The sequence below is a fragment of the Myripristis murdjan genome, chromosome 20 (assembly GCF_902150065.1).
Source record: "Myripristis murdjan chromosome 20, fMyrMur1.1, whole genome shotgun sequence".
NCBI lineage: Eukaryota > Metazoa > Chordata > Actinopteri > Holocentriformes > Holocentridae > Myripristis > Myripristis murdjan.
In genome coordinates this window covers 15,369,515-15,383,166 of record NC_043999.1, presented here as the reverse complement: position 1 = coordinate 15,383,166, position 13,652 = coordinate 15,369,515, and the positions used below count along the sequence as shown (strand labels likewise).

The 13,652-nt window shown below is 41.7% G+C and overlaps 1 protein-coding gene across 1 annotated transcript in view; it reads left to right on the top strand.

Annotated features, from left to right (window-relative positions):
• The window catches only part of stau2 (staufen double-stranded RNA binding protein 2), an 87,586-nt gene that overhangs the window by 2,181 nt on the left and 71,753 nt on the right, over window positions 1–13,652 (top strand). Inside the window, exons 2-5 of the mRNA XM_030079603.1 lie at window positions 238–445; window positions 1,441–1,571; window positions 2,330–2,489; window positions 5,601–5,736. Coding sequence (XP_029935463.1) covers window positions 247–445; window positions 1,441–1,571; window positions 2,330–2,489; window positions 5,601–5,736 — 626 coding nt within the window. The 5' untranslated portion in view covers window positions 238–246. The remainder of the gene's footprint in view (window positions 1–237; window positions 446–1,440; window positions 1,572–2,329; window positions 2,490–5,600; window positions 5,737–13,652) is intronic.

The window sequence follows — 13,652 nt, the reverse complement described above, 5'->3', positions numbered from 1 at the left end:
CTCAAAGCACAAAGTGTGGGCTTGTGCATGTACTGTATATGTGTGGATATGTCCATAATTAAGGGATAATGATATACAGCATGCTCTATGTTTCATGAGATTTTTGGTTCATGTTTTTATTTACATTGTAAGTTGCACCACTAAGTCTCTACACACTACTAGTAAAGTCATATCACTGGATTCAACATTTGTCTCTAACAAACTTCAGAAGTCATTGATTGTTGTGTCTTTTTGTAGGAATAGAGCATGGCTCAAGTGAAAGTGCAGACCTCAGCACCCCTGGCTGGTCCTGGCCTCTCCCCTGGAGTCCCCCCCACGGCCATGGCCAGCCCAGGATCCCTGGGTCTGCAGCCCTCCGTCAATGGCACAGGCCCGGCCCCCACACCCGGCTGCCCTGCTCCTTCAGTCGGATATGGGGACGCCCCTGTGTCTGCCACACCGCCAGGTAGACTGCCCACTGTATAGACAGAAACGTTCACAGTTCCCTGGGCAGATATTGAGTTGTCATTAGGTCTGCACGATCACAACTAAGATGTTATCTGCAGTTATTTTGCAAGATGTTATGGTCAGTTATAAATCATGACTGTTAGTCGAAAAGAAAATGGTTTCATTTCATGCTTGGCATCTTATCCGGGCTTCCCAAAGGATGTCATTTTTTCTTATTGTTATTTGTATTTCCACTTTTAACATCCTACATTTTATCACTCGCTTGTAAAGCACTTTGACTTGCAATTTGCATTCTTTGAAAGTTCCTATATAAATAAAGTTTGATTGATTAATAGATTGATTGCAACCAGTCCTGAAATATCATTGAATTGTGTCTGACTCAATTTAAAAAATAAGTAACTGTTACTCATAAAAGGAAATACATATTTTCCATTGTGTTCACATTCTGTTCACATCCCCTACAGAATAAAGTAGAATGATAAACTTTCATAATAAACTTTAATAAGACTCTTGAATCAGAAGTGTATCAAGAAAAAAAATATAGGTCATGGAAATTGAACATTTGTGTCATAGAAAAATCAGGCAATTTTGCATTTGACACAGCATGGCAACTACTCCAGATATATTAGTACAACATGAGGATTAGTTGCATGGAATTGATGCAGCCATGTTTATTATAAAGTAGCTCAGTTTAACGAGACAAAACTGATAAACTGCACATTCAAGCCACAAATAAAATGTGCATTATGACAAAGAAAACCAAAATCAACTCAATGATTCTTGTACTTACTGGACTGAGATATTCTTATGATAGCTTTCACAGGAGACTCCATGCCAGTCATCTGATCAGTCAATTAGCAAATCAGTGAAACAACATTGTTCAAACATACAGGATATGAAGTCATATATTTTGGTCTCTCGCCATGCTGTAGCCGCGGAGCCGAGCGTACCGTGTGTTCATGAAACGTGTGTTCTGCTGCACTCCGTTTTCAGGCCCGCCCCAGGAGAACATGGCAAACCCTAAAGAGAAAACTCCCATGTGTTTGGTGAATGAGTTAGCCCGTTTCAATAGGATCCAACCACAATACAAGCTCCTCAACGAGAGAGGCCCAGCACATGCTAAGGTATGAGTTCAGGACATGGCATGGGTTGTCTAAAACTGCACAGAAAAAATGATGTGTGGGAAATCAGGATTGCTTTATCTAAGGGACACATGCTTTGGATTTGTTCGTTGTTACCCACCAACAGTGACAAGAGGTGTTACTGCTTGGTTTTAGGCAGTGATGTTTTTACTGACAAGGTGTTTGACTAACTAAAGGCACATAGAACCAGTGAATCAGAGAAAGATATTCCACTTCCAATTTATAAAATTTAAATAGAGCAATGCAGGAACAGAAGCATGGATACATTTCAAGAAATGAGATTTCTACCATGTGACATGTAGCTACTTTGATGATAGTTATCCCTATTGAGTACAATTTCAGCCACTAACCACCATCTCCAAAAAGGACTGTTTTTGCAGTTATAATTAATAAATACCAGTGAACTTTTCCCCTCAAAATTGAGGTACATTTTAGAAGTGTTGTTTTTAATTCTAGTGGTAGTCCATGCTCAATTTGTGTGAATCCACAAAGTGCTTAAAGTGTGAACTCCTTGAATTACTTGGATTGCCAGTTCTATAAAAAAGGGGGCAGAGGAAAGCACAAAACCACATTTTATTTAAATGACTTGAGAGTATATGTTTCACAGCTTTAAGCACTTTTTTACAAATTCATGTCACTCAAGATAGGCCTGACACTGAGCACATAGGATCCAGAGGGATGTGGGTAAAAATGTAGTTGCTGTTGGATAATGTCTCTCCCTCTGGGTGTCACTGTTCTAGATCTTCACAGTGCAGCTGTCTCTCGGGGAGCAGGTGTGGGAGGCGGAGGGCACCAGCATTAAAAAGGCCCAGCACTCCACAGCCTCCAAAGCGCTGGCCGAGAGTATCCTCCCCAGGCCAGCGCCCCGCTCCCCCAAAGTGGACGTCAACAGCAACCCAGGTACTGCAACTCTAGCAACACCTCACTGCACTAGTTACAAAGATTTTTTTTTTAAGGTGCTCATTCCATCTTGTTTGTTACCAGTGTGATAGGCTTGGATTAAGAGGTGACTGTGCTGTATGTAGCTACAAATATGCTGTTTTACCTGAGGCCGGTGGAATTGAGAAACACACAAAATAAGTTAATACTTTAGCATCAGTGTCACTCTCCATCTAGGAATTTTATTTGTTTTAATTTAATTTTTCAGGTGACTCTTGCTGAAATCATAAATGGAGAAGACCTCTACTGAGTAGCCTAACATATGCCTAGTTTTCCAGTAATTTATCTAAGTTGTTGAGAGGAAAAAAAAAAAAAGAAGAGATTTGTATTTAAGCTGTGTCTCAGCTGCAACAGCAGATAGCAGATGTGTGCTGTTTCCTGTTGAGGCTGCAGGAGCCAGACAAAGTGAGGTGGGATAATGACCTGCCAGAGCAAAAAAAAAAAAAAAGCACACTCATTGAGCCTCTCCATGAGGTTGTCAACTGTCTGTTTAATTTCCCCGAGCAAGACTGCTGATTGCTCTTCCTACCTTCTGTACTGTATTTATAGTAGCCACGTACTTTTAATGAGTGAACTGCTCCGACGAAACACATTTTTCCTTCGCCGTGTTAATCTTCTATCCGAGAATCTGTCCCCATTTTTGAAGTTGTTTTTGGCTTCAGTCAGTTAGTTCATCTGCTCTTCCATTCATTCGTTTTCCCTTTTAACCCTCTAGATACTAGAACAAGCTTCTAGCAATTTTGTGTTGGTAATCATTCCAAAGTGAATATCTAAAAGTAGAGTGTAGTGAGTGGGTTAAATTTTTGAAAGACATTCCTAAAGAACGCTAGGGCTCTAGATGGATTTTGTGTGATCAGTTCAAAATACCTTTGCATGTTTGTCATTGTCTTTATTTCAACATTTTGTGCAGTTATTGTTAGTTTGTATGCTGTGTGTCATGATAGGACCTGCGTTGTCTTGCTCTCTCCATTGTTAATTTAAAGTTTCAACATTTGCTTGGATTTCTGCTTTAGGACTCTCGCTTCGAGGCATACCGCTCAATCCGCCACATACATTTTAATATTCCAAGTCTAGAACAATGGTGGTGCGGACCTTTTCATTAGAGCATAAGTGCAGGCTTGTGTTTTATCTATGACTGTATTAATACCATGAGCCTTGCCTCACCTCCTCTGCCCTCTGTGGCGTTGTAGTTGTGAAGGGCCTGGTAGCCAGCTTTTAATGGGATTAAGACAGCCCTGTGATAGGTTATGCAACATCAAAGGGAGCCGTGCAGTGGATAAGCAGTGCAGGCCATCAGACAATCAAACAGCTAGGGAACTTGAGCAGTTTTCAAGCAAAATATAGACGTATTCTTACATTTTTACATGGTAACTGTGAGTATGATGTCCATTCCAGCATGACAGATCAATTGGTGCACCAGTATTACATTCTAAAACTTCTTCCTGCATGCAACTTTCAAATAAAATCTTTGTTAGCTGATGTTGGATATAATTAATTTTCCAACCCATTTATAGATATCGCTATCTGACCTAAAACCTTTTTAGTGGCTGTGTCTGCACATTACGTTCTCCTTTTCATTCTGCTGTTACAAATACTCTATCAGGGGTGTCAAACTGGTGCCATGGAGGGCCAAGAGGCTGCAGGTTCTCATTCCAAAGTCTCCATCAGGTGATTTCACTGATTACCTCACCTTCAAGCAGAGAGAAGGGACTAATCAGTGAAATCACACATGTGCTCTATATGGATAAAAATATTGAGCCACCTACACATTACACCTACAGGAGCTGTTATGATGCCCCATTCTAAATCCATAGGCATTAATATGGAGTTGGCCCCCCTTTGCAGCTATAACAGCTTCCACACCTTTGGGAAGGCTATCTACAAGATTTTGGAGTGTGTTTGTGAGACTTTCATCCAGAAGAAAATTTGTGAGGTCAGAAGATGATGTTGAGGAGATGGTCTGGCTTGCAATCTCTGTTCTAATTCATCCCAAAGGTGTTGGAAGGGGTTGAGGTCAGGGCTCTGTGCGGGCCAGTCATGTTCTTCCACACCAAACTCACCCAACCATGCCTTTATGGAGCTTGCTTTGTGTACTGGCGCACGGTCATGCTGGAACAGAAAAGGGCCTTCCCCAAACTGTTCCCACAAAGTTGGAAGTACAGAATTGTCCAAAATGTCTTGGGAAGCCGAAGCATTAAGATTTCCTTTCACTGGAACTAAGAAGCCGAGGCCGACCCCAGAAAAAACAAACCCATAGCGTTATCCCTCCTCCACCAAGCTTTACAGTCTTCACAGTGCAGTCAGGCAGGGAACATTTTCCTGGCATTCACCAAACCCAGACTCATCCATCAGACTACTAGATAGAGAAGTGTGATTGGTCACTCCACAGAACATGTTTCCACCGCTCCAGAGTCCAGTGGAAACCCATGTCACGAAGCTCCCGGCGCACAGTTTTTGTGCTGATGTTAATGCCAGAGGTTTGGAGCTCTGCAGTTACTGCAGAGTCAGTAAAGCGTTGGCCACTTTTACACACTATGCGACCCCGCTCTGTAACTTTACATGGTCTGCCACTTGGTAGCTGAGTTGCTGTGGTTCCTAAATGCTTCAGCTTTGCAATAATACCACTTACAGTTGGCCGTGGAATATTTAGGAGGGAAGAAATTTCACCAAACTTCACCAGACTTCACCAGACTTGTTTTAAAAGTGGCATCTATTTCCATTACTATTACAGCACTATGCTCAAATTCAGTGAGCTCAACGCAGTGTGAACAACACAGTCTTTCAAAACTGTTTGTAAAGGCAGGCTTCATGGCTAGGTGCTGTATTTTATACATCTGTGGCAATGGGACTTGATGAAATACCTGAATTCAATGATAAAGAGGTGCGTCCCAATACTTCTGTCCATACAGTGTATTTCTCATGTGGTTCTGTTAAAGTGGTGTTCCTTCAAAAGGCACTTTTGATGAAACATGGAAGAGCAAGATTTTTCGTGTTAATAGTGATATCTCATGGCACTTAATCTTCATTGCAACTCTTATGTGACCTTTAAATCTCTGATTCTCCTGCATGCAGGCAGTATAACCCCCACAGTGGAACTGAACGGTCTGGCCATGAAGAGAGGTGAGCCAGCTATCTACAGGCCGTTGGACCCCAAGCCCATGCCCAACTATAGAGCCAACTACAACTTCAGAGGGATGTTCAACCAAAGGTGAGCTCTTAAAAACCACCTCATCCAGCCACATTTAAAGAAGAACATGTAAAGAACACATCCAAAGAAAAACCCAGAGCCATGTGATTGACAGTGTGTTATTGCTTCACCAGTTAGAATGAGGTTGGGTTGGATGATGTATTGTGAATATGCAGGGCTAGTTGCAGGCAAAATTAAGTCAAATGTATTTGTATAGCACTTAATCACAATATCAAAGGACTTCACAGCACCCATAATATGAAAAGACAAATGAACCCCCCCCCCAACCTTTGACCTCTAATGATAAAATTGGGGCAATTGTCCTAGACCATTGCCTGATTCTCTGTGGAGTATCTCTAGCCCAAATTGCCAGGATTTCCTATTTGCTTCATTTTAACTAACAAGTAGATTTCTGTTGGAAGCAAAATTATGTTATAATGTTTAATCACTGTTGAGTCCCAAAATGTGCCTGACATGTTCTAAGTATCTCTTTGATTAACGGAAGGCCGACTGTCATAGTACTGGCTTTGATAACTACTGTACATCCTCTGTGCTGTCACAGGGGGAACTACTATCATACATGAAAGTAGTCCCCATGCTGTACTGCATTTATCTTTTGAGTCTTGATGTCTTTTGATGGCCTCAAACAGCATTGTTTCTTTGATCCCGCTGACCCAGATGTGTGTCAGACGTGCCCGTCTGCTCCATATGTTTCTTAAACAGATGAATGTGGTGCCCTCATGGGGTCCCATTGCTCTCTGTTTCTGTCGACTCTTTCTTTTTTTTCCTTCACCGGAGGCATAGAGTCATTTCCAAAACTCCATAAAAACGCCACAGAGGTTCGATTAATGATCCCCTGCCCCCCAGTGAAGGAATGTGGAGGGAAGAAGGTACCTTCGTGTTATTTAAGCCTGCTGATGTGCTGCCTTGCCCAAACATCCAGGTACACTGTGGCCTCTGAGTGAAGAAAGAATCTCTATATAAAGGTTTAACATCAGAGGCAATGATGAAGTATAGAAACAGAAACATGAAAAGTACTGTTCAAAGGAGCTACAAGTATGATTCATGCTCAGCTGTAAGTTATAAACTAGTTTTTTCATCCTTCATCTATTGTAGACTTATCCTGAAAACCTTCAGTTTGCCAATTTTTACTGAGATGTTACCTTAAGATACATGATTTGTACATGTGGATTTTATGCTTTTATTGCTGGTATAAATATTGCAGTGTCATTTAGGGAGGGAGAGAAAATGATGAGATAAGTTGAGCTTAGGCTAAAAGAAGCTGAGCTATGCGGCTCCAGGGATCACATCATTCCTGGACACATGACAAAACTTTTATTGAGCCTTTATTCGCCCAGGTTAGTTCTCTGTATCTGCTCGGTCATTTCCAGGACAGACTTTGATCCCCTCTAGATGGCAGTGTTTCCTCATTTATAATAACTGACACCAGTGCTTTTATAAGGTGATTTAGCACCCATTTTGTAACAAGCAAGTTATGAATGCAGTGAATTTATATGCACGTGCTGATGGATCTTTGTTCAGTGTCGTCTGAAGGATTTCCACATAAGGCTTTAATAATTAGAAGCTAAAAACCGGAAAAAGAAATTATTAGAAAAGCCTGCGTCTTACTGTTACTGTGTACATGAAGTGTGGCTCATGCACTGATACCAAATTTTTGATCATTATGCTTAATATATGAATGTATTGTCAGAATATATTTGTGATACGGTTGTGTCTTTACCCCACAGTTGGTTAGCTTGAGCCTACTGAGCAGACAGTCTGGCATCTGGCTTACATCTTCTAGTATTTGATCCATGCAAGAACAAACAGGGGGTGAAAGACAAATGTCTTAGAGGAAAAGGAGAAAATCTGTTTTCGAGCATCTGTCTGTCAATGTCATCTGTCACAATGATGAGTTTCTGTCGGACATGCAGCAGTTTCCCTCATGGTCTGTTTTGATTTCTAACAAAGCTTTGACAGGGAGGCTTATCACCTTGGGACCAGAAAGAAAGAGACAGAGAGAGGGAGAGAGGGAGAGTGGGAGAGTGGTGTGCCAGAAACACACAAGAGCCACATAATAGTGTCTTATAATATCCCAAGGTCACTTGTGTCTTCATGAGGTCTCTCTCCTTCACTGTCAGCTCCTCCTAGATAAATGAAAGGGAGACCCGCTGAATCTGTAGTCTCTTCCTCTGATGACTGACTGTGTGGCGGAGTGACAGGCCATATCTACAATCGGTCACCTTAATGATGCTGGCGGGAAACGAAGGTTTCCATATGCCCATGTCCTTATCTATTATGATGAATCAGTGTGATCCGGAGTCATGTTGATGGAAAACGTTACCATTAAAAGGGCAGCCAGGCTCTGATTAATCAGCGCTCTAATTACCACCAAGACCAGTATTGATTCATTCAGAAAGCACCATGATGAAAAAATATAGCGATAATATGAAATATACATTTATCAGCGTCTTAATGAATCTTATTTATGGCGAAGGGCCTGGGCATAATTTCTTGCTACCTAAGTCTACCTTTAAATCAGCACTTTCTCCATGTTCTCGCTCATTCATTGTTCATCCCCAAACACCGGGCCATCTTTGACTCTCAAGATGATGCAAATGTTTTTGAGCTGATTTAATTGTTGTGTTTGAGTCCTACGATGCTTAGACAGTTACTAAGCTCCTATGAAACACTATATGGGAATTTTAGTCCAAATGCTTCACAAAATGATCAGGGAGTAAGGAAAACACTCATATTATCAAGATACAGAAATATGGTTACATCAACCCCCACTGCGCGGTAAATCCCCGACTCCCGTGTTATCATTGGAACACCTGATTCCGATGACTCATTCTGGGCTCCTCCGTCCTATCCATGGCGCTCCCAGCTTTCCCCTGCTGCTCTTATCCCTGGGGGGGTGGGCGCGCCCGCATCCTGCATTCTGTCAGAGCTGGAATTTGGATAGGCCTTTCCCTGTTAGAGCGAAGCAGAGCGGTGTGCAGATACCCACCTCCTCCCAGCCCTCATTTGGTTATGACAGTCACATTATGTCAGCTGGAGGAAACACAGGCTGAATGACTGGGGGTGCTTTGCTCTGTGACATTTCCTCCTGTGATGATGATGTCCGATACTGAGCTGGCCAGTGGTGGTCCCGCTTTTCCAGTAGGAAACTAAGAAGAGGGTTGGATCACCTTTGCAGCAAGCGATCCAATCCCTTAAGTGTACGGGATTGGCCGGCAACTTGCGTCAGCAGCAGCATCCAGCACAGCCAACATGTATACGCTACTAGAATCTCTATTTACTTTGTATCAAAGAGGGGAGGGATGGTGGGGGGCAGATCTTGGCTAGTCATTTGTTTCTGTTTTATGAATGTCTCTGCTTTACAATTTCTTTTTTATTGTTAATTTAATGTTCCAGCTTTGGTTTTAGACAAATTACAGATGCATAGAGAAATCAAATAAACCCTTATGTTATTGGATGTATGACTGATTGTTGTAGCCATATTTACTTTCTGCTCAGATTTTGGCTGTAATTCAACACAATGTGCTTTCCTGTTTATCAGGCGTTCTCCAAAGCCAAATCCAAGAAGCTTTGTGTTTTTTTTTTTTCATCTGACACTTGAATTTAATTCAGCTTTTTATGGGAAGAGCATTTACTTTGAAACTCTGCATCTGTTTTACAAAATGTGCTTAGGAAAGAGTCATTTAATCAATCAATCAATCAATCAATCAATCAATCAATCAATCAATCAATCAGAATCAACCTCTTTTCTTTCTTTACCTCCTCAGATTTCATTTTGTCTTGTGTTTTTAAAAAATGTTGTCACAGTGTAAATCATTTCATCTGCTCTGTGCACAGTGGAAAGGGCTAAATGGTTGATATTTTATGCTTGTCCATATCAACTGTGTGAAGCATTTGTGTTTGCTGAGCTTGTTCCCACTGATTGTGGTGTCAAGGGCCATGTCCACACTAAGCCGTGTGAATCCAAAAACACAGTTTGTCCCTCTATCCACACTACACCGCAAACAGCGGTTTCACACCGTTTCAGACTGCTTTCCAACAGCCCACTGTCCACACTGAAACACCTGAAAAGACACAAAGTCCCCTTTTCAAATTTACACAGCTTAGTGTGGATATGGCGTAATAGCTTGGTTGTGATTTCCACTAGGGAGTTGGTATTTTGTCTCCCCTACTTTTTATGTTTGGTGTGGAAGAAACTAAGTAGGGTAATGTGACACATTGTTACATAGTTCTACCAATACTAAAGACCTGTTAAAGCATGTGATGGTGGGATTTTCTGTTTAATCATCAGGGACCCCCACAAATTACACATATTTGTTCAGTTCTTTGGATAGTGCACCTTAAATTTGGCAAGTACAGTGATGCACCCCCCCCCTCCCAACCTTTCAGACCATAGTTGCACCATTGTCAGAAGTTAAAATGCATTGGGGCTGCTTGGAAGCATCCTTGGGGAATAAGAGACTACCCTTACATGTACCTTTAGTGGAAGGGTGTGTGTGTGTGTGTGTGTGTGTGTGTGTGTAAGAACAAACAGTAGACATTAGAGATGGAAAGGTATGAATCCTTGGCAAAAGCATCCCCTCCTTGCGCCTGGAGGACATCAGAAAAACAGCAGACAGCAAAATTGCAGCATAGATACAAAGAGCACACACACTACCAGACACACATACACAGGTGTACTTTGTCATCTACATCTCCAATTAGGCCAACCTAGCTCGCTGAAAAGACAAATCTGCCCATGAGCACATTTCTATATTCAACATTTCCTCTCATCTCTACCTATGCAGAGGTATCAGATATCCTCTGAGGTCCTCTTCACATACACAGACACTCACTCTCCTTTTTTTTTTTTCTTTCGCTCTCTGTCTCCCTCTCTCAAGTTTATTTTTTTATAGCCCACTGGCCTGTAGGGCTTGAGAATCTCATATAGCCTAATCGGGACACTGTGCTCCTTTGTCCACTTAAGCATTCCACAGATATGATATCTCAATCCATCCCATCTTCACCGCTGCCCAAAACAAAAAAGTGGGCTGCTGCCAAAGCCCACAATTTAAGACTTCAAGGGGAAGAACATTTTATTGCCTTCCTTTCTTAAAAAAAACATCATTGTATGAATTAACTGTCGGCTTAAATCATTGAATCAGATGCATTCAGTCAGATAGCACATAAATTACTATGGGCGGCATGCCAGGACATAGGAAAATCTGTCCAAATAGTACAAATGGGTGTAAACTCATAAAGAGATGTTTTATTGAGGGGGGTGTGGGGGGCTGGAATGGGGCACAGATCCAGCATAAACAAATGCTTTGGACAGATTGGGTTTGACAGAGAGCGAGAGGTACTCAGTGACACTGTGCTCTGGCCTCTCCTCTCATCTCCCCTCCTCTTCTCTTGTGTGAGTATTTGTTTTTTTGTATTTCCGTGTTTGGCTGTCTTCCCTTGCCTTGATGTGCTGAAAGCCGTGATGGAGCACCAGACCAAAGTTACATCGCTAAAAAACACCGTCCTTTATTCTGCTTTATGTATGTCAGGGTCAGTCACACATGAGTGGCTTCTCCCACACATTGACTGCACAAACGCGCACCACTCAGCTATGTCTGAAGTTAAAACAGAGAGGGGACAGCTGTTGTGGACAGCTCCCAGACTGTGATGCATTCTGAGTAGCTTTTTACCGTTTACCACCAACCTTTTATTAAAAACCTGGATTCAGCCCTGCTGTGTTGCCCATGAGACAAAACTCCTTTTTTATTTATCTTTCCCAAATGAGTCACTGGATGATACTGAAAAAAAAATTCTTTGTATGGATTAGTGTGAGTTTTTCCACTGAAATTGGCTGTTGTTTCCCTTCAGTCTTACTCAGAGGGATCTTCCTCCTCTTCTGGGTTTCAGTGTTGGGCAAATGCTGAGCCGTAAATGACTGATAAGAGAAAGGGATTGATGTTTCTGTTTGCAATGAGCTCTGCTGTGCTACCCCGTCTTAGATTAATTAATTAACTGGTTGACTAATTTGTAGACTGGAATCATCAAGTTCATATTTATCATTTTCCCCATGCATTAGGAAATTATAATTGCATTTCTGGCATCTCAGAAGCACTGAAATGTGTGCTGACCTTGGATGCACATTCAAGCTGAAAACCAAATTTTTTGTCCCCCAAGATCGAAGACAGGAATGGACTATGTTGGATTTGGACTTGATTGGGCTCTGTCCACCACGCAGTATTTCTCAGCTTCTGATGGACTGTTGTGCAGCAATTTCTCGGACACTGCTGGCCAGATTTTGATGCACGTTGGGGGAGATGATGTAGCTTTATATTCAGGTCAGGCTTTAACAAAATGAAACTGACTGGGCCACCACAGAGCCACCAGCAGGCCAAAAAGTCAGGTCTCACACACCGCACACCACACATCATGGTCACAGTTGATTTGTAGCCAGATTTATTTTCAATTGTGTTTAATTGTCGTCAAAGTTGCTGATAGCCTTAGAGATGTAAGGATTAGACATGTAACCATTGTTGTCAGAAAGGCTGTGTCATTACAGGGGCAGAGAGTTTTTCACAAACAATCAGTTTGGATAAAACTCAAACCAAGTAAAATCTATTTAGCCCTAACAAAGTTGTAATATTTCCTTTTTTAAAAAATGCAACAGGAGTGGTTGCACTGTGGGTTTTTTTTTTCTTTTCATTTTTTCAACAAAGCAGTTAGTTGCTCCCTCCTTAATGACGATGAACAGTAAAACAGCAGGTCATAATGTAATATTCTTAATGAGGACAGCAGGGTCTGATTTAGGCTGATCCCCAGCCAGCCCTTCCCCTCAGCCAGCGCCAAGTCTAACAGTTGGCACTAGAAGGGCACAAGGGTTAAGAAAGGCTTTGTGCTATTAATGTCACATCGATGCACACATGGTGTAATTGGTATGCAGACTTGGACAAGTCTTGCAGTACCCACTGAGCTTAAGCACTGTGTGCCCAAGGTGTCAGTCTCATCCTTCGCACACAGCACATTATCACGCAGAAGTTCAAAGGATTTTTAAAACTTTACTCCGATAGTTGGTTTTACTACCAGTAAAGGCTGGACCATCTTTGGGTTTTTTATCTTGTTGGCACGTTAATGATGTTCGTAGCTTGTTCCTAAGAGGGTTTGTGTTTTGACCTGTGGTGTGCTTACTGTCAGTAAAAGTACTGTAAATCCAGTTAATGGCTTCAGATTTTGGAAATAGTGTTTTTTTTTTTTTTTTTGCAGTTTCATGTGCCATTATGACTCAACAATAAAAGGAGGGCTTGGGTAGACTTCCACGTGGCCCTGCCCTTTTGTGAGCCAGGCATGGAAGGCGGGCATCGAGAGCACGCTGATTACAGTGCTTGGACAAAGAGCGCTTTAATCTCATGTTCAAAATTGAAACCATAACAAACAGTAAAAAGAATGAACACTGTCAGTTCGGACAATTTAATTAAAACAAGTTATGAAACCTTTTCTTTTTGGTGAATAGTATCAGCTGTGATTATTAAATAGCTATTGTTGGTAAAGGCAATGATATGAATCATCCAGATGAGACACCAGTTGTCTGCAGCACTTGAAGACAGAGCAGTCCTGTATACTGTGATAACATGAGGTAGTCAGTAGACAGTTCCCATGAAAGCACTGAAAAAAAATCCTACAGAATTTTGCTTTTGGTAAAATAAATGTTTTATAAACAGAGTGAAGAGATGACAATGAAGCAACTGAGTAACGCTTGATTGAATGCTTAGGTTGCATGTGAACCAGTGAACATTTGAATACTCAAAACTTTGTTACCAGAACTCCACCGCAAGGTTTTCATACTCACATTTTTCACGGTCCACCACCGGCAGTTCGACTTAGGACCACTTGTGATAAGAAATGTGGACTTGATTGTGAAGATGGAGAAGTCATGCAGCATC